This window comes from Elaeis guineensis, chromosome 1 (assembly GCF_000442705.2).
Source record: "Elaeis guineensis isolate ETL-2024a chromosome 1, EG11, whole genome shotgun sequence".
Taxonomy (NCBI): domain Eukaryota; kingdom Viridiplantae; phylum Streptophyta; class Magnoliopsida; order Arecales; family Arecaceae; genus Elaeis; species Elaeis guineensis.
In genome coordinates this window covers 97,513,628-97,540,538 of record NC_025993.2, presented here as the reverse complement: position 1 = coordinate 97,540,538, position 26,911 = coordinate 97,513,628, and the positions used below count along the sequence as shown (strand labels likewise).

The 26,911-nt window shown below is 37.4% G+C and overlaps 1 protein-coding gene across 2 annotated transcripts in view; it reads left to right on the top strand.

Annotated features, from left to right (window-relative positions):
• LOC105061088 (uncharacterized) overlaps positions 1-26,911 on the top strand; it is a 62,344-nt gene that overhangs the window by 12,689 nt on the left and 22,744 nt on the right. For both annotated transcript variants that reach the window (XM_010945042.4, XM_073257047.1), the window contains 7 exons: positions 781-890; positions 2,331-2,431; positions 13,088-13,180; positions 16,875-16,958; positions 17,207-17,290; positions 18,006-18,074; positions 20,241-20,300. In XM_010945042.4, coding sequence (XP_010943344.1) covers positions 781-890; positions 2,331-2,431; positions 13,088-13,180; positions 16,875-16,958; positions 17,207-17,290; positions 18,006-18,074; positions 20,241-20,300 — 601 coding nt within the window. The remainder of the gene's footprint in view (positions 1-780; positions 891-2,330; positions 2,432-13,087; positions 13,181-16,874; positions 16,959-17,206; positions 17,291-18,005; positions 18,075-20,240; positions 20,301-26,911) is intronic.

The window sequence follows — 26,911 nt, the reverse complement described above, 5'->3', positions numbered from 1 at the left end:
ATTTTAGGAATTTACCTAGGCATTATTGTAACACAAAAACAGGGTCATTTTGGATGGTTGAACATGGGTTTAAAATGGGAGCATCTACCATATATATTGAAGCTACATGCATTGATGTGCACTGTAATCATATGCCCTCTCATGGATGCTGCAGAAATGTGCACTGCACTGCTGAATTGATAGCATGACATGATAGGTGGTGTATTATATGGTATGGTACAAATTGCAGCTTTTTCCTTTTGCTTCAGTGTTTCTTTACACAGCATAGGAAATTTATCATGGAGCACTTTCATGTGACCTGCAATCACATATATCTTCTTTGTTCATTTTTTACTTTGTACACCAACTCTCTAGGATGAACTAATGAAGATGAACCACCTGTAGGAGATTATTTTCCTTCCTGCGAATGTGTTATAATTATTGTTCACTGTGACCCTTCTTTAAGCATTTGTAATAGTACATTGATGCAAGACTTTGCCAACTTATCTTTTGGAGAAAAAAAGAAAAATCAATAATGTTTATTTATTGTACATGGATGTGAGATGGTATTGTTGGACCTTGAGCATCCACATATGATTTCATGTTGGTAACTAATGACCCTTAAGCGCCCAAAATGTCATGAGAGGATATGTATCAACATCGGTTCATTCTTTTTCTCGATAAAGTTTATTGATCAGTACTGCCTCATATTCAGTTAATTCATATCTAAACATTGATAAAACTTTTCATTTATTCAATATTGTTATCATTTTAATATAAAATTTTGCTTCTACTATGTAGGTATGGTGAGGAATTTGCATCAAAGAATGTACGCAAATACTTTAGGAAGGTGAAGAATGCCCAAGAAGCTCATGAAGCTATCAGACCCACTAATATAAGGAGGCTACCATGTAACAAACTATCTTTGATGTAGTCTGTTGTGGTTTTTTCTTCATCTTTACAGCAAATTGAAGCTCTTTATTCTGAATTTTATATTATATAGCCATAAGTACAGTCTATGGTAATTGGCATTCTCCATAATACGATTATCCTATTGGATGGATCTTGAAAAAGTTTCGGAGTGTCTATAATGAGCTGTCCAATGTAGTGATCACTCTTGGGTTGGTAATGAAGTTTCAAAAATTGCTTCCAGGGAAGTCATTGACTGAATTATAAACATCTCCCCAGAATACCTAAATCTGCTAGCTTTTATGTGCAAGGCACATAATTAACTATTCACGGCCTGCAGTGTACATTGGATGGCATTTGTGTCTGTTGGTTAACACACTTAGATGACACTTGCATGTTGCTTTTGTGCATGTCATATTTGTCTTGATCAGTCAACAAATATGGAAGACAAAAATGATAGTTTCATTGCATTCTGTGAGTCTCTCAGAATATTTTTGATGGCTGAGCTTTAATTTCTTTGTTACAGATAACTGTTTTATTCTGTAAATGAAGCATCTTTTATACAATTGTTTTTCTGTCATGTAAGTTAAAAGAATGTCCAACAATAATGAAGTAGTTTCTGTCATGTAAGTTAAAAGAATGTCCAACGATAATGAAGTAGTTTATGCTTGCATCATCTTTTTTAAAAGATGCATATTTTCTACAAATTGAAATTGTGATGAATTTGTTGGTAACTGTAAAATTAAGAAGCATCATTTTCACACCCATTAGAAGGTCACGTTATAATGTTTAATATCTAGATTTCTCCATGCTATTTGAAAGATAAGCTCTCACAATGCTTGATAGGAGCTCTTTCTTATATTAACTTTATATGAAGATAATAGTCTCCAATAAATTTCTCAGTTCACATTGGAAAAAAAATGAGTACTCCATCTTTTTATCAAAAACAATCGTTTTTTGTTTCAACTTAATGCACAGAGAAGAAATGTCTGCAATTTAACTGGCCCACCACATGTTTCATGCCAGTAGGATTTGGTCTGCAACCTGCTGGTTCGGTTGTATCTTTACTGTCTTTGTCTGCAAGCATTGGGATGGAATTCATTTTTTAATATCACGATACTTAGAATAAGGTAGATGCTATATGCTACTGTTGTTGGAAGTGTTGTGCATGGAAGCATGAGATGTCTTTGCAGAATCAAGTGATGTTCATACAATTAGGCTATAAGATATTAGCAATCTTATTCATTGGTTTGCAGTTTGTTGTTATGACTCATCCAGAAACTGGCTAAAGATTGTTCGTTCTTTTATCTTTAGAGTTTTGAATTCAATATGTCCAAGATTCATCATTTCTTTGAAACAATACCATTGTGTTTTTATTGTGATTCTTTTCAGTGGGTGCTTGTCGAACATAATTCTGTTCTCACATTTCTTCTATCTTACAGCAACTTTAGTAGGAATACTGGATGATGATTCTTTAAGGTTATACACTCTTATATGGACACGTACTATGGCATGCCAAATGGAACCTGCCACAACTGATATGGTCTGTATGTTACTTTCTTTATTCGGCTATCAATTTTTTCGTAAAGACAGTAAATGATTCTCTCAGCTGTGTTCTCACTGCTATATGTTTATTTCTTTTCTTTAGCTCACAAAATTATATAACATAATCTTTGAAAAGATTTTGTAATAGTTTGAAGATGTGCACTTTCCATTTAGTGTTCAATGACATGGTTTTCACTATGCTTACATCAAGCTTTCATGTCATAATTACATATTTTTTTCAATATCCATATTAGCTTGTATGCTGTGGTGGTCTGACCATTCAAGATCACAACTTAACTAATTTTCTTGCAGTTATTGTCTAGAAATATTGAATGCTTATCTCTCCAACTAATGGAGTGGAAAGACATCGAAGTTGAGGTGGGAGTGGTTAAGAGAGATGGTGAGAGCTAGTTGTTTGGTCGAGGGTGATTTATAGCCGTAGTTGAGGAGCATGGTCTCAAATCCTGGCGGGTCATCCTGCAGAACACTAGGACTAGGTACCACCTAGAGTGTTGGGACAAGACCGTCCTGCCATTGTCCCAACATCTCCATCAACATGTGTTGGGTCATCTTCTATTCCAAGCATTGGGATGGGGTGGGGCAACAGCATGTCCCATTCCAAACTGGGATAGCCCTATCTCACAGGATTTAAAACCTTGTTGAGGAGATCAAAAGAGGTGAGGAAAGAAGATAAAGAGATATCGATTTGGATTTAGGGTAGCTGAAGGGGGATCTTTGTATAAGAGGTGTTGATTTGTCTGAGCTAACAAGGTCAGTATCGCTAAACCTAAGTGGGACCTGATAGTTTGACCTGGTTTGGCCGGTTCTCCCTTTATCTTGTTCTGAAAGCCTGAACATTCTCGGTTCTAGGCTGGTTTGATATGATATGCCTTGAAATGCTCGATTTAGGATGGTTCAACAATCCTCATGGACTAATATGTTTGGTGCGGACCTATTCAAGTGAGAACCGGTACCCCATACCCATATCGCTCCCATTTTCATGTCAGAATGGTAGAGTACCAATGTTACTGTATTTAGCTGGGAATGTTTAAAATCTTGCATTTTTGGGTAAAAACTGCTAACACTAAAATGATAACTTGACCGATAATCTTTGGCCCAAGTTAGAACAACAATTCTGTGCCAATATTGTAGCTGATCTGTAGAATAAGCCTTTCAACCCACTGATAAGTCTAAAATGACATGTGAATTTGGAAGAGCTATAAACCATCTCAAACAGAAGGTAGGCTGTAGAAATGGTTGGTCATGGGATTGAGAAAGAGAGAGATTGTTGCTGGCATGTATGACCACATACTGACTTGTGCAATGATATGTGCATGGGATAATGATTGGCATGAGGGTTGCAATGGTTCACTCCCTATTATATGCCCATAACTTGTTGGTACTAAATGATTCGTAAGACTAAATTGACACTTGAATATTTGTTGGATGAGTTCAATTTATGTTTTTTTACTCTTAGATTGATAAAACACCATCTTTTATAGAAACCATGAAAACTTTAAGCCAAAAAAATTTCAGAATGTATGATGATAATTTTTGTTCCTATGGCAAACACCAGTTATGAGGATTACCAGTGACATATCATTATCACCACTTCCCTTAGCTATTTGATACTCATTTGTTTTTAATTTTGTTTTAAAGCAGAATAGATTCTTTTGATAGATGAAGTGATCTCAATTCATGACTCCTGATAATAAGTAGATGACAAAGATTTTTTGTTTCTTTCACTTAATAATCCTGCTACTACCTAAAGTTACATGCACTAGGATTATAAACATCTTTCAGGCCTAGAATGCATAACAATTTGACCTTATGGTTAATTTTCTCAATTAATTTGACACTTACATCTGAAGTACATTTGGTTTGATTTTATGCCAACATCACAATTTTGCACAATGAACATACCAATCTGCAAAATAACATTCATTGTGCATTCATTTGCTTGGACACACCATTCAAGTTGCTTGTCCTCGCTGCAACCATTGTTGACTGTGACAATGGTTATAACTGCCATTATTTGCCCCAAAATTTTATATTTATTTTTTTAGTATTAAAACATGTTGGGACAGTGGAGCCTGATCCGTCCCTTTGACCTGAGTCTTATACGTGCGCTATGATTGGTAGTCGTGGGTCCTGCTGCGCGGTCAGCGGGCGGGGGGTCAACGGGGGCAACGCCCTCTTGTCGGGAGGGTCTAGGGGGGTGGAACCCTACCGACAAACGATAGAGGGTACACGCTGTGGATGGCTATGATTCTCTTCTGTCTCATTGGAATGGAGGGCAAATCCAGAAAAAGATCCCTACCAGTGGCAATCATAATCTGTGGTATAAATAGATAACACTGGGCATCCAAAGGCAGTTATGCTGTGTAGAAGAGAGGGCAAGAGAGAGAGTTTCTTTTTATCTCTTGTACGCTGTAAACTTTCTGAGTAAAAAGAAATGCATATTTCTGTGCGGCCGTGGACGTAGGAGCAAGAGACTTCGAACCACGTAAATTTTCTATATTTCATGCTTGTGTGTTCCATATTTTTTTAGATTTCTTCTTCTTTCTCCTGCGACTACTGTAATCCGCTGTGCATCATTCCCTAACAAAACAATCACATTTGTCATGACATTATAATTGAAAATAACGGGAAATAAATGGTAATGATGGAAAAGTAATGGCGTTATTTTTTCAATTATTATTCACTGGATAAAAAATATTATTTTTGTTGAACATAGGATTTGGAGAGAATTTTTGTATATTTGATTAATAAAATTTTTTTTTACAACAGCTCCTATTTATATATAAGGATTTGTCTTAGAATAGGAAACTAATTACAATAGAAAAATATATACAATTGATTCCTAATAATCTGTTATTCCTGAAATTGAGGGATTCCAACAGATCATTCCGATAAGAAGGAAATAAATTAGGTCTTGTAGGAAAGTTTTGGTGGCACCAACTTTTCTGTGTATTGTGGTTCCAGCAGGTTCCAACACTCTCTCTCAAGTTGGTTCATGTATATTACACATGCCCAACTTGCAAACTAGAGTATGAAATAATCTGCCGCTTAGACTTTTCGTGAACACGTCGGCCAACTGCTCCTTCGAAGTCACATAAGAGACACTCAAAGATCTATTCACTATTTTCTCTTTTATGAGTATCGATCAATTTCTATATGCTTGGTCCGATCATGCTGGACTGGATTGTGCACTATATTGATGGCAGCTTTGTTATCACAGAATAAGGACAAATCATTTGTTTCTGATAGCTTCAGTTCCTTCATCAATTTTCGTAACCACAATAATTCACAGATACCCTGTGCCATGGCTCTATATTCCGCTTCTGCACTTGATCTTGCTGTCACATTTTGCTTTTTGCTTCTCCAGATAACTAGATTACCACCAATAAATGTACAATAATCTGATGTTGACCTTCATCATCAAGAGATCCAGTCCAATCTGCATCTGTAAAAGTTTTTATCTGAAGATGGCCATGCTTTGAGAATAGTTCTTTTTCATGTGCAGATTTCAGGTATGTCAGAATGCGAAAAATAGCTTCTAAGTGGGGACTCACGAGGATCATGCATATATTGGCTCATGAGACCCAAGGCATATGCTATATCTGGTCTAGTGTGTGAGAGATAAATCAATCTCCTGACCAGCCTCTGATATCTCCTTAAGTCAACTGATTCTCCAACTATTGCTTGCAATCTATGATTAGCTTTAATTAGAGATTCTATAGGTTTACATCCCAACATACCTATTTCTTCTAGGAGATCCAGTATATATTTTCTTTGAGAAATAAAGATTCCTTTATCTGATATGGCAACCTCTATTTCAAGAAAATGCCGTAATCTATCCAAGTCTTTAATTTCAAACTTTCGGGCTAAGAGTTCTTTTAGACGGGCAATCTCCTCCTTATCGTCTCTGATCACAACTATATCATCAACATAAACAATAAGTAATGTGATCTTACCGCTACAGTGTTTCATAAACAAGGTATGATCAGCATTGCTTTGATAGAATCCAAAGAAGGTCATGGCCCTACTAAATCTGTCAAATCATGCTCTTGGTGACTGCTTCAGACCATATAATGCCTTATTCAATCTACAAACCTTTCCTTTGGTTTTTTCATCATCAAATCCTGGGTGAATTTTCATGTACACTTCTTCCTCTAAAGCTCCATATAAAAAGGCATTCTTAATATCAAACTGTTGTAAGTCCCACTCAAGATTTGCAGCACATGATAATAGTATTCTAATAGTATTCATCTTTGCAATGGGAGCAAAGGTCTCCTGATAATCCACTTTATAGGTTTGTGTGAAGCCTTTTGCCACTAATCTGGCTTGGTACCTTTCAATTGAACCATCCGCTCTATGTTTTACTGCGAACACCCACTTGCATCCAACTGGTTTCTTTTCCAAAGGAGTAACAAAATCCCATGTCTCATTTTTTGCCAAAGCCCTCATCTTCTCAACCTTAGCTGTCTTCCATTTTGAATCAAGATACGCTTCCTTCCAATCCTGTGGAATAGAAACAGAAGAAACAGATAAGACAAAGGCTTTATAGGAAGGAGACAAAGAATCATAGGAAACAAAATTGGAGATAGGATGTTTAGTACGAGTCCTGACTCCTTTCTTGAAAACAATGGGAACATCAAGATCATCATTAGAGGAAGTAGAATTAGACTTAGAATCAGGATTAGTATCATCAAGAATCAAAGGAGACTCACCAGATAATTCCTCAAGATGTTCAGGAACTGAATTCAGGGATGTTGGTTGATTAGGTGTATCATGTTCAATGGCTATATCTGTCTTGTTCCGATGTATGTAGGTTCTCAAATCCAATCCATTCAATCTCCTAGGGGTTTGAGGTGGTTTGTCCTTAACATTATCACTAAGGTTTGGCTCAAGCCTAAGAGTCTCTCCCTGAAAATGAGAAGGGGAAGACACCTCTTCTTTCTTATGCTCCTCCTGAAGAGGTGACTGGGTGGAGAAATAAGGCTCAGATTCCTTAAATGTGACATCCATGCTCACAAAATATTTCCTTGAAGGGGGGTGATAATATCTATATTCCTTTTGAGTTCCAAAGTAACCCACAAACACACATTTAAGAGCTCTAGGTTCTAACTTTCCAACATTTGTCTTATGAACAAAACAAACACAATCAAAGATTTTTGGAGGAACAGTATAAGAATTGCTTCCCTGGAGCATCTCTAAAGGACTCTTAAAGTTCAGTGTTGTAAGGGGCATTCTATTAATAAGATATGCTACAGAAAGAACAGCATCCCCCTAGTAAGGTGTAGGAAGATTCATAGTAAACATAAGAGATCGAGCCATCTCAAGTAAATGTCTATTCTTTCTCTCAAACATCCCATTTTGTGCACTAGTATTTACACAACTAGTTTGATGCAAGATTCCTTGTGAATTCAAATAGGCACGAAAGACTCCATTTATGTATACTGTACCTTTATCAGTTCTTAAAATTTTAACCTGAGCATCAAACTGTGTACAAATCATTTTGTGAAACTGTTGAAAACAAGAAAACACTTCATTTTTTATTTTCATCAAATAAATCCAAGTCAATCTAGTGCAACAATTAATAAAAGTGACAAACCATCTATAACCAGATAAAGACACTGTTTCGGTAGGACCCCATACATCAGAATGAATAGTCACAAAAGGAATCAAACTTTTATTATTTATTGAAGGATAAGAATGTCTAGTGTATTTAGCAAGTTCACAAGCATCACAAACTAGCAAATCTGATTTACATTGTCTAAACAAAATAGGATATAACCTTTCCAAAGCATAAAAAGAAGGATGTCCTAATCTCCTATGCCACTGGATGATCTTTTGATTAGCACTCATAGAATGTCCTAACAAAGCTTGGTTTGTATCAGGATTTGAGAAACCACAACTGTCATCTAGCAGATATAGGCCATCTTGCAATCTACCACTGCCAATCGTTCTCCTTGTTTTCAATTCCTAAAATATGCAATGAGTGGGAAAAAAAATCAATTTTGCAATTAAGGGCTTTAGTGATAGAGCTAACAGACAAAAGATTTATAAGAAAGCTAGGAACATGTAGAACTGAAGTTAGATTCATAATAGGAGTACATTCTACAGAACCTGTTACAGAAATATTGGTTAAGGATCCATCTGCTATGCGGACTTTTTCTTTTCTTGAACATGGGAAATAAGTTGAGAATTTATTTGAAGTACCTGTCATGTGTTTGTTTGCTCCAGAATCTATGGCCCAAAAAGATTTTTCAAGATTGGCAAGAAAAGCATTATCTGATTTGACAAAATTAGAAGAGGCAACAGTGATAGATTGAGATTCAAGTTGTGACAACAAATGTCTTAGGGATTGAACTTCTTCATTGGAGAAGATTCCAGTATTAGTTGTTTTTCCAGAAAAATCCACAGTCTTAGACACATTTGCTTGTGGTCTAAATGAGCCTATCCGTTTACCTCCACGCCCCTTAGTTGGACGACCATGTAGTTTCCCGCAATGTTCCTTTGTATGTCGAGACTTGCCACAGTAGTCACAGTGTAAATGATCCTTATCTGATGAACCATGCCGAGGAACATGTGATTGTTCTCGGGAAGAAGTAGCTACTAGCCTTGCCTTGTCAATAGAGGTTGAATAGATCATGGCACTCTTTCGACTCTCTTCCTATTGCACATATGAGTATGTCTACCTCAAGGAAGGCATGAGATCCTTTCCAAGCACTTGGATTCGTATCTGATCATACTCTATATTCAAACTAGCAAGAAAGTCATAGATGCGCTCTTTTTCAATCAATTTCTAGAACTTAACAGCATCAGCAGCACATGTGGCCTGAAAGTCCTGATAGTAGTCCAGTTCTTGCCATAAACCACTCAATTCAGCAAAGTACTGAGCAATAGTCATCTCACCTTGTTTCGTGCCATGAACCTTGTTTCGTAGCTTATAAATCTGTGCATCATTGCCTATTTGAGAATAGATTTGAGAAATTGCATTCCAAATGGTGGAAGCACTGTTTAACAACAAATATCCGCAGGCTATCTGAGGTTGCATAGAATTGATGAGCGAAGACATCACAAGAGAATTTTCTGATTCCCACTGGCTATAGGTGGAACTAGTAATTTCTGATTTTGGTTTATCTCCGATAATACACCTCTGCAGTCCTCTAGCTTGAATGAACAAGAGACAGGATCTGGACTATACCAGATAATTGGTTTCATCAAGCTTTACAGGACTAATTTGCAAAGAGGGATTATCACTAACAGAACCCATTTTAGTTTCAGTTACTCCCTTTTTTCCGTCAGCCATTCTTCAATAAACAGAAAGGAAAAACACAGGAGCAAAACTGAAAACAAGAGATATGCACCAAAAAATAAAAAATGCAAACCAGGTTACAGGTAGGGGTTGCGCAGAGGCACAACACACGAGGGAGATCACCGGAAAGAAGAACGCCCGAAAAAAGTCATCGGAGAAGACTGATCAGCGGTAGATCTTCCTTCAGAGATGGGTGGTGACAGTCACCAACCCCTGTAGATGTTGCCAAGAAGCTTGACCCAAAAACCAAAAAAACCTAGGTCTGTTTCATAGAGTTATGCCAAGAAAGTTGGGCTCAGCTTTGATACCATGTTGAACACAGGTTTTGGAGAGAATTTTTGTTTATTTGATTGATAAAAAAACTCTTTAGAACAGCTCCTATTTATATTCAAGGATTTGTCCGAGAATAGGAAACTAATTACAATAAAAAAAATATATACAATTGATTCATAATAATCTGCTATTCCTTAAATTAAGGGATTCCAACAGATCATTCCGATAAGAAGGAAATAAATTAGGTCTTGTAGGAAAGTTTTGGTGGCGCCAACTTTTCTGTGCATTGTGGTTCCTGTAGGTTCCAACAATTTTTTAGACTATACAATCTTGTTTGAAGGAAAAATTGATGCCTATTTGAATTTTCAAAAGAAATAGTATTTCATTAGAGAAAGCTGTGCAAATAAAAATAATGGCCATTATTTGCATGATAATGGACATTATAATACTAAATAATGCATTAAAACTGCTGTTATCCTTTCTGTTATCATATGTAATGTCATGGAGGGGGCTGCAAGCTGTTTTAACAGCTGTTATAATGTTATAAACAGACGGTATTTTAAACCTTGTTAGGAATATCAAAATTAAAATAATGAAAATTGTATTGCATGAGAATATCCACCCTGAAACTATAAGATAGTGACAGGAAGTAATTCTATGGAAAGTTTTTTAGTGACAGGAAGTAATTCTATGGAAAGTTTTTTTTTTTTTTGACGGAGAATTCTATAGAAAGATATGGTACACACCTGTGCGTCCTCCAAACTTTAACAAGTTATAGATGTGCTATGTTTACTGTGTATGGTATGAAATTCCTTGATGCCCAATGTTATGGAAGGAACATGTAGGATTGACCATGCAGTGGTGATTGTCATCACATGACATTTGTCTATCCCTAGTCTCTTTATGGAGAAACTTGGCATGTTGCACACTATAAATTGCAACACTACAACAAACCATGATGGGCTGAAAAAGACATTTCTCAATTACAAAAAGTTGATAAAAGGAGAAATGTTGGAATCATGGTTTGCCAAACCGTCTTGAATCGGATGGTTCGGGGCATGCCGAACCATATCGGCGGTCAATCAGTGCGGTTCAGGCATTTGATTTGAAATACCGGTGAAAACAAAGCAAGGGAGAAGGAAAGAGAGGAAGAGAGAGAGAGAGAGAAGGGGAGGAAAGGAGATGAAAAGACCGACGGTGATCCGCTGAGGCCGTCGGAGGGCCACTGAGGTGTCCGGAGCTCTGCGGTCCTCTGCATGAGAGATTAGAGAGAGAGATGGAGAGGAGGGGTTAAGATTAGAGAGAGAGATAGAGAGGAGGGTTAAGGAGAGAAATGGAGGGAGGGGAAGGAATGGAGAGGTCCGCTGTGGCCACCAAACGGTAGAAATCCACCCATGGGTGCTGTGGATTCAAAATTAGGGTGACTTGCCCCTATTCATCATGTTTTAAAAAAATGAGATGAACATGGATGGGTCACTTAAAACATGATGAACAAGAGCGGGTCACCCATATTTTGAAGTCGTGGCACCCGTGGGTAGATTTTCACCATTTGCCGACCACCTAGCGGCTCTTTGGGGGCTCTCCCGCCACCTTGCCCTCCCTCCGTTTTTCTTCCTACCTCCTCTCTCTCTCTCTAATCTCTACCCTGGAGGACCACGGAGCCCCGGAGGCCCTCCAATGGCCACTGCTGGTGTCTCTGCCTCCCTCCCTTCTCCTCTCTCTCTCTCTCTTTTTCTTTCTTCCTGATTTTTTCTCATTTTCATGTCGGTCTGGGCTCGGTACAGTCCGATATGGGGGCATATCGACTCGTACTATTAGCTGGCTGGCGTGGGGTCCGGTTTTGAGTTGATGAACCTTGGTTGGAATAGTTTGTTTTGTAAGGTAAATAGTTGTTGACTTGTATCTGAACACTTTGCTTCAGTACATACTACAAAGTTATGTTTTTTTCTATTTTAGATTGCTGGAAATTGCTAAATGCTACATGATCATTTTGGAGCTTAAATTTAAGAAGGAGAAGAATACAAGACATAGGTTTATCAATAAAGTAGTATGAAAGCAATTAACGACGACCAGGTCATCCGTAAAGTGGTATGAAAGTGATGTCATTTTATGGCATCTTATCGATGTACTATACTTTGTCTTTCATCATATTAGAAGTCTCTCTCTATTCCCCAATCCCCTGACACCTTGAAAAATGAAAATTCCTGTACCACTAAGGCTGCATTTGGCATCATTATCATTTATTTTTTCCAAAAAAATCTGGAAACAAAAAATCTATTTCTATTTTTTTCAGATTTTTGACATCAGAAAATATGTTTGGTTCTCTCTTCTTCTTCTTTTTTACAACCAGGGCTGGCAACGAGGGAGAGGGAGGGGGATGGGGCCGGTGATGTGGTTAAGGACAAGGGAGATCTTGATGAGGGGTGGAGAGGCATTCGAGAGAGCGGCGGAGGAAAATGAAGTGGGGATGGGGCCAGCAGTGCAGCCGGGGATGAGGATAGCTCGGCATTGGGTGGAGAGATGGCTGATGAGGCTTGGGGAACCGGTGAGGTTGGGCAGGGGCGACAGGGCTGAGGGCGAGATTGGGTGGAAGAAAAGGGGTTGGGAGGAGAAGGGTGAAAACCCACTATTAAAAAAACTGGAAGTGAAAATTTGTCACTTTCGCTTTTTTCCAAAAATATTGGAAGTTGTTATAAAAATAGAAACAGAAACAAGGTAACCAAACATGTCTTCTGCATTCGATTCCGTGTTTCTGTTTAAAAAAAAAGAAACAGGAAGAAAAGGTGCCAAACAGGCCCTAATCTTTCCACTATGGCTTAAGCCACTGCAGCAATATACTAACATTTTTCTTTCGTTGGCAATTACCCATTGTTAGTTCTCTTATACAAAAGGTAGCAGTCCTATCATTTCAAATCTCTGTAGCCCTTTATGTTGAAAATATTTTTTTGTATGTTGCTCTTTTGCTCATGACATTTTCTAGCATTTTTAACCATCCATGTGTAGCCAATGCAGTTAGCATATCACTTTAATATTTTCTAATACCATTTTCTGCTTTAGATTCAAGTTGATATTGGGAATTCAGAAGGAAACATGATTTTCCGATCTGTGGGTTCACAAGTGGGGTTTCCAGGATATCAAGCAGTTTATGAGGTCAGTCTTATCCACTTGCATTAAAATCTTTAACAAATGAGAGACAGGATGCTTTTGATGTATCTCATCTGAAATCGTGTCCACTTCACTTGTACAGCCTTCATTGACTCTTTTCTATGGTTCCAATTTTTCATTATTTCTTGCTTTATACTTTTTATTGTTTGATTAGTCTACTTAAATTCAGATATGTTATTATTTACATTAGGTTACTTGTTTGAAATTGGTGCTTTATTTCATTTTCTTTTCTTTCTCCTTTTTTTTTTTTTTTTGTGCTGCCATCTTTTTAATATATTTCAAACTGCAAAGCAATTTACTTAAATGCATTTACATTAGGTTACTTGTTTGAAATTGATGCTTTATTTGTTTTTCTTTTTTCTTTTTTTTTCTGTCATCTTTTTAATATATTTCAAACTGCAAAGCAATTTACTTAAGTGCATTCAAGCATGAAATCTAAATGCTACATTATACGAAGAGGTTGCCATCTATTAATCTTTATATTCTTAAGTGCTCTTTATTTTCTGAGATTAAGGTAGATTAACATTATCTTGTGTTCCTTTTATCTGATATCATGGATTTTTTAGTTTCCACAATATCAGTTATTCATCAAGATTGTAGTCAGGGAATTGGATGAAGCCTATCAAATTTGGTATGTAATAGAGTTGACCTAACATGCTTATGGGAATTGGATGAAGCCTATCAAATTTGGTATGTAATAGAGTTGACCTAAAATGCTTATGTTGCTGATATATTGTAGTAATAGTTGAATGATTTGCAGCATTTCCGAGCTTAACATATCTTAGAGTTGACTGACAGGTCTTAGTTAATAGTGCCATTATTTTAATAGATATAATATCAAGAATATGTTATTATTACTACAAAATTCAAGATACAAGTGCTCTAACTATGAGATTCCTCACAAAACCTTTATCTTTCACTCGTAATAATATATCAAACTTAAAGTTTGCCGTCTTGGTACTGGACCGATACCAGTACTATCCTATTACAGCATCGGTACATAGTTTGGTATGGCACGAGATAGCATACTAAGTGTCAATATGGTACGAGATGGCATATCGAGCATCAGTGTAGTACAAGATAGTATATCGAGTGTCGGTATGGTACGGTATGAGATAGCATACTGGTATGAGACTGGCATGATATCCAATATGGGATGGAACGGGAGACCATGGTCACACTCCTTTATTATGGGACATTTTTTATATAAAATAAATTAAATTGGTTAAGGTAAGATGACTTGAAGGCATAGGAGTTAATTGTAAAAGAAAAGAAAGGCACTTTGGCATCCTAATAGGTCACAAATTTCATATTGACAAGATGATAGAAGAGTTTATAATAATAGTTTCCTTTTAAGCATAAGAGCTGAGGTAAATAGCAATTTTTTTCCAAGAAAATTGTAAGAGAGAAGTAGGTGGTTGAGGAGAAGTGAAAGATGAAAATATGAAGGGAAATGGGGAAGTTTGGAAGGAATATAATATAAATAACAGAAAGAAGAAAAGAATTATAGAGAGGGAAAAGACAGAAGTTGAAGGAATAAAAGAAAGGGAAGAAGGAATAACAAAAGGAAAAAATGACTATGAAGGTGAAAAGGTCAATAACAAAAGAATTATAACAAAGAAGATCATGCAAGAAAGAAAGGAGCAAGAGAGAGGATTTAAATTATGGCTTGCCAGTGTGTTCCAGCAGGGACATAGCATCAAACCGTTTCAAGTTTGGTAAAATGAAGCGAATTGTCATATGGCATGTATTGATTTGTGCCAGTTCATACAGGTTCATGGTGGACCATACTGCTATGATAAAGATGACAAATCTTGCACAAACCCGTAATGGTGGAAAGCATTCCCTGATATAATGAGTTGCAGAAACAGTGCAGACATGCAACACACCGTGTGGTATGTGTTACCAACCTTGGTCAACATTATAACACCACTTTATGCTTTTAATCCTTGAGTGAGGAGTATAATTGATCATGTAACTGACCTCATGACTCTTAAGCCCAAACTTAATTACTTTTAGTGATCCTATGACTCTTGAACTAATTTAGATGCCAGTTGCCATTGCATCATGACTTTAAAAAAAGCTTTTTAGGTCTTACTGAACCATTAACTCCTGGCACTTGGAAAGTAAAGTTTGATTTCTGTTGGCTGATGCAAAGCTACATGCTGCTAGTTGTAAGTGACATTACCTTTGTGTGTGTCATAGTTCAGTTAATGCACCTGAAATCCAACAGCTTGTGCTGATGAAAATCTGCAACACTGGGATAACAAGCATGCTAGAAAGTAGAAACAAAAGGATGCTTACTGTCATGCTCATGCACCTTCGAAAACAAGTCTTGAAAGCGAGTATTCTGTGATTGATGTGAAATAGATATTTCTTGCTCGAATATTTCTAAGTGTCCATAAAGATGGACATTTCTTGGGGATGTAAAGTTTGGTCCTGTCTCTTTGATGTGCTATCAAGAAAAGAGATACCTCATCTTATGATATGAGAGGTGGAGGCATTAGCTATATAAATCATGAATTCTGGCTTAATGATTGAAACTTTGTGGCCCCAAAGACTTGAATACTGTATCATTGTACAGGTAAAATCAAAGTTTATGGGTTTCCTGGTGAAATCTTCATTTACCTTGAATGATGTAGAACTTCTACTAAGTTCACTGTTTGGAATATTCTGAAACATCTCTTTGGTTAGTTGTTTCTTGCATCAATATTGATTTGGAGAATGGTTTGAGACCCTTCTGTAATTGCTATAAAGGGTGTTATTGACTTTGGTAACAGTAGATAGATCTCAGAATCACTTTAAATGGTATTCAAGGTTTTTGCTCTGGCTCATTGACAGCTAAACATTTTGGTTAGTTTAGTCACTAATTGCAAGTTCATTATAGATATTTGCAATTAATACGTTATTGTGAATTGTAATGCTTGACATTGGAGCTATCTTAATATGGTGAGTTTATAATTGTGTGGTGGTTGGTCCAGATATAAGACATTGATCCTAAATTGACATGACAAGCTTTTTTTATTGTTAATATAGCAATCATATCAAGACAAATTTACAATTTTGGCTGTTAAGATGGAGCATTTTTGTATTTTTATTTCTTAATATCTGAGAAAGGGTACTATATTTAGAGATGACTTAACTGCATCCGTATGATCTTGGTGACATGTTATGAGCGATCAAAAGATGCATCCTCAACAAGGATTGAAGTCCCGGCATGATGTCTCATGGGACACCGGGATGGGCCACCATCCCATGCGTCGAGATAGAACCATCCCACCATCACCCTAATATCCCAATTGGGATGCTATGGGACATTCTTTGTCCCAGGTATTGGGATGGGATGGGACAGCGATGCATCCCATTCCATAGGAAAACTGGGACAACTCCGTCCCATGGGAGTTAAAACCTTGGTGCTCAATATGCAACTCTAGGACACTATTGTTCATCTAGTCTCAATATGCTCAAATTAAAGATGTGGCATTTTCCTGTGATAACTTCTTTAAAGAAGAAGGTGGTTTTGAAATTTCAAAAATTTGCTTATGAAATCCCAGTGAATTCAGAAGCTTGGATGGATTGTTACTGGTAGAAAATGTTTTTAATTAAGCTGCATTATGTGACTGCTTTGAGCTCCAGCACATTTGTCTGGAAGATTTCTGAAACTGCTTTGCAATTTTAGGACAAAGAAGCAAGGGTTAATGGAAATGATGACAAGGAAGAGAATGTCCATAAGGCAGTTTTTGAGGTTCTGCAGAAACTGAAGGTACGGTAAAATGCACATAAGTTGGTTTTTTGATTCTTATCTGGATCATTGTTGATGCATGTGCTGCATACACTAAACACAAGTTTCTAATGTGACTAGCTAAGTATTTTGTGTATATATATGTTTGTATTTTAGGTCATATGTTAATTTATCTTTTATTCTACTTAATTCTTTTGTATTTGCTCTTTCTATGTGAAAACTTGGCTTCTAAATTGTTATGACTGATCCTATCTATTATTTTTTTCAAGGTTAAGGATTTGTTATCTTTGGTTAAAGTGTATCCTAGACAGCATTATACTAAACCACCACCACGTTATTCTGAGGCATCATTGGTGAGTACTCCCTGTCATCTTTCATATTAAGTTTGCTGTTTTTTCTTCTTTGTTTTATCACATGATATTCATCTTTTATTGGACTATGATTGTGACGAAGGTCTGCCAGAATGGTATGGGTCCATCTAGTGCCATGCTGGAGTGTACTGACACAGGGAGAGGGAGGGGGAGAAGGAGAATATGAGGGAGGAGAAGAGAGAGAGAGAGAGAGGCCAAGACATTGAGGGCTTCACAAGGGCTTAAAGTAACTTCAAGCTGTCTAGGTTCCGTGATAGGGACTAAGAGAGAGGGAGGGGCAGGTTACCTTGAGCGACATCCGGTGGAGAGAGACAGTGGAGGCCAAGGCTCTTGAAGCTTTCGTTCTAACTCAAGGAGGGGGGGGGAGTGCTTGCGAGGTGGAGAGAGCATGCTACTTAGGCTAGAGAACCCTTGAAGGCTCTCAAAGCTTTCGTTTGAACCATAGAAGTGGTTAGGGTCATTTTATGACCTGGAGTGACCTACACGGCCGAACCGTTCTGGTTTGACATTGGTTCGGTTCCATATAGGCCGAATCACCCGATTTGTGTCATTTTGGTGTTCCTTGATTGTGACTCATGTTGCATCTTTTATTGGTCTATGATTGTGATTTTGGTTGCATCATTAATGGACTCCAATTAGTTGGTATCTTTTTTTTCATTACATTCTTTAATAATACATATACTCTTTACATTTCAAGGTTAAGAAGCTAGAGGAACTTGGAATTGGAAGACCGTCAACTTATGCATCTATAATGAAAGTGTTACAGGTATTTTTATGATTTGCATATTTATCTTCTTCTACGGAAGTGTATTTGGATGGTTGTCATTACTAGCTTGCTATCTTAGCATCCTTATCTTTTATCCTAGATATATATGTTAGTCATTCTCTTTGTTTCGAATTACTATCGGAAACCACAAATTTATCAAAAGACATGCTCATATAGCAGCTCTCTTTGCAAAAAGTAATTAATAATTTTGTTGGCAAGAATTAGGTCATGTTTGGCGGTACTTTTGTTTTTGATTTAGTAAGCACTTCTTTACTAGAACTTGCAAGATTGCACTTTGCAATTAATTAGTGTCTTGCAAGCTCCTACTACTGAAGTAGAAAATGATAAAAGTAGTGCAACACTGGGATGACGACCTGTGTTAGCAATTTGTCAAGTTAGAAAAATATTGTACTTATGGGTTGCTTAAGTATCGGAGAATCTTTCTCAGTGTTATTAAAGGTGCGCCTCAGGCGCAAAAGGTGCTAGATGCAAGGGCCATCGCCTTTGTAACCCCTAGGTGAGGCGACAGTCCTCAGGCGCAGCCTAGGCGCCTCATGCACATGTCTCAGTATTGTTCAGAGGCGCAATAAGGTCAGTTATAGTATTAATTTTTAGTTTCTAAGAAATAGGAAATGTCAGTTATAGTACATAGGAAAGGTCAATTATAGTACATATGATTCCAGCGAGTATTAATTTTTTTTAGTTTCTAAGAAATAGGAGAGATCAATTATAGTAAATAGGAATCGAAAAGGTCAATTATAGTAAATAGAGTGTTAGTTTTTACTTGCTGGAATTCTTATCTATAGCTAGTTTTCTGTATTTCAGTTTTTGACGCCTGACTTCTCTCAAGTGTGCGCCTGCGCTTTGCACCTTGCCCCTAGGCTCCAAGGACCCCGAGTGCCTAGGTGTGCCTGGGGCCTTTAACAACACTGATCCTTCTTGATCTTGTCAAAATAGGAGTTGTAGTTGTATACATGTGATTAAAAGGAAAGATATGCATCTTTTTTTATGTGTATTAAGAAAACCTAGTGTCTTATTTTCCAAGACTTTGTTTTTGGATGTGTAATTATAGGTAGAAGATTTCAGGACTCTGGTGGCTCAGTTCATTGAAGTATAGCTTAGACCTAGTTTGATGTGGACTTTATAACTAGAGACTCTCTATTACCTATTTCTCTTGAGCTAAAAGTTCTTTTTTTTGCCCTTGAAATGTCAAAAGCTATGGATTATTGGTGTAGTTCCTATCCAGAACATTGAAACCATAGTAGGCATGTACCTGAAATAAAACTCTGTTGTGAAAAACAAGTATAAACTCTGAAAATGTTGCTGATAACTATGCAGCAAAAATGCATAGGAACATATCTGAGCTCATGTAGTTGATTGCTTCCTTGATCGGTTGCTAGTCCTCAAACGCAAAGAAGGATGACGAAAAGATAGGAAAAGAAAGAAAAAGGACTTTTTTTTCCTTTTTTGCATCATCGAACTGATTTTCTTGTTTCTGTCGTTTAGATCTCCTTAATTATGTCTGACATCTCTAGATTTTCTCCTTCAGAAAGAATGTGGAAAAAGCAAGTAACTAAGATCCTTTTACATGTTCCAAAAATAGAAAAATACATTTATCTAGAATCAATGGTCTTATAAGATCTAGTCATTAATATTTTAAAGTTATGAAATTGGTATTTGCACGAACATGGCATCATTACCTAACCTTGTATTCTTGTAAAAATCAATGATGAGATTTCCTTAACTAAAGTTCTTTATAATGTTTTCCGAGTACTTATAATCTGTTTGACATATGGACCTAGATGATGTTTTGCTATATTTAACTGCGGCTGTAAATACAGATTGAGAAATGCATACTAAAATTAAAACTTTGTTTTATAGACAATGTAATTTACTATAAGTTGCCATATATATGATTGAAGATAGTTATTGAATTTTATGAGTTATATACATATAAATTGTACAATCTATTTGCTATTAGTTATTTCCATTTTCTCTTTAGAAATGGTGATCAATTATTAGATAAATGTGTCTTATGTTTATACTTTACTAGTTCATTTCATAATTTTAATATTAAATGCCTTTTCTTCCTAATGCTATTGAAAATTTTAAATTGATTATTTGTTATGTTCAATGCTTGATTACCTGAATTGATTGTGCATGCAGGATAGAAACTATGTAACGATGAAAAATCGAGTGCTGCATCCTGAATTTCGTGGTCGCATGGTATGCCATTATTTGCTGCAACCTTGGCATGTGATTTACTTTATGGAAGGTTCAAAAAAATTTTCAGGAAAGTCTATTTGGCTTGCTATTTGATTTGGGATATGTTACATAGATATTCTAGTCTTAGCCGCATGCTATTATCATATGTAGTTGATTCTTTCTTGTCTTACATTAAGCATGCCAAATCAAGGGGGCAGACCGGCACGTCAATTTTTTTTTTTATTTTTTTTTTTAGGTGTCTAATTAAATTTTTATGGATTATTGAGTATTTTAAATAGGGGTGGCAATCGGATCGGATCGGATCATAAACGGATCGGGTCAGATGCGGATCGGATCAGAAAATATTAAACCTGAACCCGATCTGTTTATTAAACAGGTCAAATTTTTTTTTTCACTTAAGACTGTTGGTAATCAGAATTGCTTGTATGACTTTACTAAATCTTTCAAACCATGTCTGGGGAGACTACTTAAGGCCATATAGCGATTTATGTAACCTGCAAACCAGACTCTTCTCCCCCTAAGCAACAAATCCAGGTGGTTGCTCCATATAAACTTCTTCCTCCAAGGCACCATGTAGAAAGGCATTTTTGATGTCCAGCTGATACAGAGGCCAATGGTTCATGGCAGCCATTGATAAGAAGAGCCGGACAGACGCCATCTTAGTAACAAGGGAGATTGTGTCTCCATAATCAAGATCAAAGATCTGAGTATAGCCCTTAGCCACAAGACGTGCTTTCAAATGATCCACCTATCCATCAGGGCCCACTTTAATAGTAAAAACCTATTGACAACCAACTGTAGATTTTTCAGGAGGAGAAGGAACAAGAGTTCATGTGTTATTGAATTCCAAGGCTGCCATCTCATCAATCATCGTCTAATGCCATTCTGGATGGGAAAGTGCTTTCTGGACAGTTTTAGGAATAGAAACAGAAGACAAGGCAGAAACAAAGGCATAATGGGATGACGATCAACAATGATAGCTCAAAAAATTATAAATACGATGAGGATTACGAGTAGAGCATATACCTTTATGGAGAGCTACAGACCAGTCAGTGGAATGCTCAGGTAGGCCCGGGGCAGGTGGAGATGCTGGAGTAGGAAATGAATCACCTGAATCTTGAGTGGGAACAGTCTCTGAAATCTCAGGTTGTGGTTGACGCTGATAAGTGGGCATATTGAGGAATGTATCGGCTGAGTAGGCGGAGCAGGAGGTTTGGGAGAAACAGAGACCGACAGACCAAGATAGAAAATCGGTAAGAGCTGAGAGATGAATTCAGGCTCCATCGGTGAGCTGAAATAAGGTGTGTCCTCAAAGAAGGTGACATCTGCAGACATGTAAAATCGATGTGTGGAAGGAGAATAACACCGATATCTCTTCTGAACCCGAGAATAACCAAAGAAAATGTATTTAATAGCATAGGCAGACAGTTTATCAAGACCTAGAGAAAGATCATACACAAAACAGGTAGAACCAAAAACACGAGGGGGAACAAAAATAAGAGGGTTTTTAGGAAACATAAGAGAATGAGGTACTTGGCTATTTAAAACAGATGATGGCATCCGATTTATCAAGTAACCAGCGGTGAGGATAGCATCACCCCAAAACTTTAAGGGTGCATTAGCATGTAACAAAAGAGTATGAGCTGTCTCAATAATATGACGATATTTTCTTTCTACTATGTCATTTTGTTGTGGAGTATGTGGACAGGTGGATTGATGAATCATGCCATGAGATGCCATAAAAGAATTGAAGAGAGCAGAAAAATACTCTTTTGCATTATCACTATGCAAAATGTGAATAGGATGTTCAAACTGAGTTTGAATTTCATTGCAAAAGTTTTGAAAAATAGTAAACAACTTTGAACGATTTTTCATTAAGAATATCCAAGTACATTTGAAAAATCATCCATGAAAGTAACAAAGTACCTATATCCTAAGATAGAACTGACACGACTAGGATCCGAAACATCAGAATGAATGATGTCAAAAGGAGACCCTGCTCGATTATTTACCTTGCTTGGAAAGGATGCCAGAATATATTTTTCAAGCTTACACAACTCACACTTTAAAGACTATAAATAAGAGAGATAAGGGATCATCTTTCTTAGTTTAGTTAGACTCGAATGATCCAGACGACGGTGAAGGAGACTAGGAGACTCTGTGACAGCACATATGGTAGAGGATGGAGGCTGGAGATAATAAAGTCCTTGTGATTTAGATCCTACGCCAATCGTCTGTCCCGTACTCCGGTCCTGTATAAGAAAAGAATTAGCATTAAAGGTTATAAAGCAGTCAAGAGTGCGAGTAAGTTGATTAATAGAAATTAAATTAAAGGGGCAACTTGGTATAAAAAGAATATAATTTAAGGATAAAAAAAGGAGAGGTGTATTTTGACCAATGCCAGTGGCTTAAGCTTTAGAGACATTGGCGAGAGTGATGTAATGTGGTGTCTTGGGAGATGATAATTTTGAGAAAAGGAAAGGATTACCAGCTATATGATCAGAAGCACCAGAATCCAAAATTCGGGATCCATCAGATGAGAGAGGCAAATCGTAGAATTATCAGTATGGGCAACAGTAGCTGAAGATGAAGCTTGTTGGGCTGCTTTAAACTGAAGATACTCCTTGTATACACTGTTTGATAAAACATTCTGATTGTCACTCTCAATATCTGGTGCCTAAGATTGTATCACATTAGCTGATTTCTCTAGAAAATCATGCAAAGAATAGCACTGGTCTTGAGTATAGCCCAGGCGATTATAAAAAGAACATTGAGGGCGATTACCAGATCTACGGCCCCTTCTACCACCACCACGGCCACGGCCTCGGCCTCCACGGTCAGCCGTGTTAGAAACAAAGGCTGAAAAGAAAGCAAAGGAAACAAGGCCCTTCTTTAAATCTGATGCAGAAGTCATGAGAGTGATTTTACTGAACAGATCTGACGACGAGATGATGATAACAAACAGGGGCAGGAACATAAGGAGGGGACAGAGATAGTGTTATCGGGGCTTACGGAAAGATGCACGACAAGGAGATTCGGCTGACTAGAAGCTTTTCAACAGAGGACAGTGGGTCCATCGGATTTTGACAAAGGCTCTGATACCAACTTAAGACCATTGATAATCAGAATTGCTTGTATGACTTTACTAAATCTTCCAACTTATGTTCAAGGAGACTGCTTAAGGCCACGATATGTGTAACCTGCAAACCAGACTCGTTCAAATATGAATCCAACCTGTTTAATAAACAGATCACCCAACCTGACCCGTTTAACCCGTTTATTAAACAGGTAACCTGTTTAACCGACTTGACCTGACCCAACCCATTTAACTTGTTTACTAAATAAATAATCTGTTTACTAAATCCAACCTGATCCGACCTGTTTAACCTGATTGTTGAAGAAAATTGGTTGTTTTTGACCCAATACTATTTAAATTTTGATCTATTTGGTTTAACCTTAACAACAATCTTAAATATAAACATCAAAATCAGACATAAAAAATAAATAATTTTGTTTTGTTAGGAAGCTATAATTTCATTCACTGAACCAAGTACAAATTATACAAAAAGTAAACCAAAATATACACAGTAGCTCAATTAGGAAATACAAGGACCAAAATTGTAAGAAAATACAATGTTCTATATAGTGGCAAAAAATGAAGGAGTTCTATGAGTGTTGCAAAATGTTCCGTAGCATAATTGAGCCAAACAAGCTGTGACAGTTGAACATCAAAGAAGGGAAGAGGAAGAAGAGGCTCAGATAGTCAGATTTAGTATTTAATCTGGAACTAAATCAAAACAACAATAATCGGTTGCCTATAGAAGAAGGCCATCCAAAATTATTGCTGTTAGAAATAGTTGAATCAGCAAAAAGATATCCCAAAATCATCATAGCCTCCATATACAAATCTTAAAGCAAACCATTAAACTACACAAAGCAACGATCGAAAAAAATAAAGAGACATAAGATGATAAAAAAATCCAAAAAAAAAAGATCAACATGTAAGATTCTTATTTGAAAAGATGCTCACAGTTTCTGGTTGGGGAAGAAAGCGTCGGCTATTGAAAGAGAAAAAGGGGAAAAGGGAAAAAACCCTAGGTCTCGAGGACTGACGATGGAGGACCGGCGACGGCCAAGTGCCGACAAGCCCTTCTCTTAAGGATGGGCGACGAAGAGGACCGAAGGAGGAAATCGGCCATTGTTGGGAGGAAGCCAAGAGCATCGATTAGGCGGCTACCGAAGGAGCCAAGGAGGAGTAGAGGAGCCTTGATCGTCGTTGAGAGGAAGCTGGAAGCACCAAAGGAGTGGAGCTATGGAGGAGTGAAGAAAGAAATCAAGAAACCAAATCCTAAAAGATGGATCAGAGGACAGGAGGAAAGATTGAAAGAGTCGAAAGGCCGAAAAAAATCGCTGGAGAGACTGAGAGATCGAAATCGAAAGAGAGGAATATCAAATATATACGGGAGCTTAAAGGATTTAAGCTATATGGGTTTACGGGTTATAACCCAACCCGACCTGACCTGTTTCGACCCATTTATTAAACGGGTTAAACAGGTCAGCTATCTGAAACCTGAACTCGATCCGCTTATTAAACAGATCAAACGGGTCAACCTAGTTACGATCCGAACCTATTTAGCCCAAATCCAAACATATTTATGGTGGATCGAATACGGATCGGGTTGGTGGGTCGGATCATATTTTGCCATCCCTAGTTTTAAAACCCAAATTGATATTTGGTGGTATTCATTAATGTTCATATCACTCCGATATATTTTTAATCGCGTGTGACACGAATTTAAGTATGACATTATGTTATTTAACATCCTAAATAATTAATACATGGATTAGATATCATTGGATCTTAAAATGCTTAAATCAATTAAAAAATCTAAAAATATTCAATATGTGTCGATCATCAAAATCTGGTCGACCGTCAATATCCATAAATAGTAGGATTATTTACATAATCAGGAGGAATATCAATCCACCCCTCTAGCCACAGCGTCATAATCCTGTGCTCATTCCATAAGGTAGACGCATTGGATTATAACTCATCCTTGATCTCTCACTGAAGTCCTGGCTCTGAGAGGAATCGTCGGACTAATAGCCTGGTTATGAAGGGGTCCATCCAAATATATCGGGATCAAATTTCAATCATAAGATGCTCTGGATTGCATAGGATAGTAGCCACTAGAGACGATGTCTTCGATGTACCATATCTATATCCATATCCATAAGGATTATAGGCTATCTATGGCTGTAGGTAAGAGGATCCAGAATACGAGGACAAATTTGATACATATATGGATTCTACACCATGTGCGAGGTCATCTGTAGTTGCATCATATTTTGAACGATCTCGTGGAGTTCATCGTCTGTATGAAATCATATCATCACGGGCTCTATCAGCTCGTGCACCATGGTTCCTATTTTATGTGGTGTGAGTAAATTGAGACTCACCAGTGAATTGAAGATCACCAACTGGCTACGTCTCCTATCCTCCGATCTCTCTATGATCATCAGATCCATGAGTAGCTGAAGAATTATCGTCACTGCTCTGTCTGGTATCTGAATCTGAGTGAATCGAATGCTCTCTCTCTATTGGGGCTATAACTGTCTTTTTTTCTTTTGTCGCTGTGCATAGCAGCTGCCTGCCCTCTCGTCATGCCTTGCTCTGGTTATCTAGGCTGTGAGGGTGGATGCCATGGCATATTAATCGGAGGCTTATATGGAATGTTGCTACTTGCCCATTGAGAGGCGTCCACCCCAGCCTCGCTAGCAACAAAACTAGCAGGTCGTGGAGGCGATCCTGGCTCATCAAGCTCTGGCTCCTGCTGCTGACTTATAACTCATCCGATCGTCGGATTTTCATCTTCATCAATAAAATCACTCGTAGTCGGATCCGAGTACTTCAACTGAATTTTCTCCTCAATGTATTTGAACCTCATCAATATCTCCCCTACAGCCCTATATTGTGGTCCATTATTTGTGATAACTTGTATGACATTTTGCTCTCCTACCTGATCAATCACTTCCTCCATTAATATGAGGATATAGCTGGCATCGTGCACTTCAGCTGAAGCATCAATAGACTTGTGGAAAAATGTTCTTCCAGCATAATATGTCAAGAAGTTGATGACGCTTGGTCTAGTAGAACTAGTCCAACCATTACGCATCATAATCAACCCATACATAGGCCACTTGCTCTGATACGAGGTAATCCATTTTTTTAGATTCTTCTTATTCTGGTTAAGAAGCTCATCATGGATATCTCTTGGTTCTGGAGGATCTACATCTGAACCAGCAATCTGTATAGATGAAATGACAGAGCGATAATATGGGTTGGCTGCTGCATTTGCTGGGATATGACTGAAGTGAAACCAAAATCCAATAACTCGTTACATATCCTTCTTCTTATCTTTTCTCAATATAGTATCAATCCTCTGTTGCTTGGAATCTTTGCTAAAAAATACGTGTGGATCCAAGTCGTGGATAGTGGCTTCTATTGAAATCTCTCTAGAGGACTTCTTTTTAATGCTAAATGCTTCCAGCATGGATATAAGACGGCTGGTGCCTCTATTGGTGGGCTCTCTAACCTGAGGATATCCTTC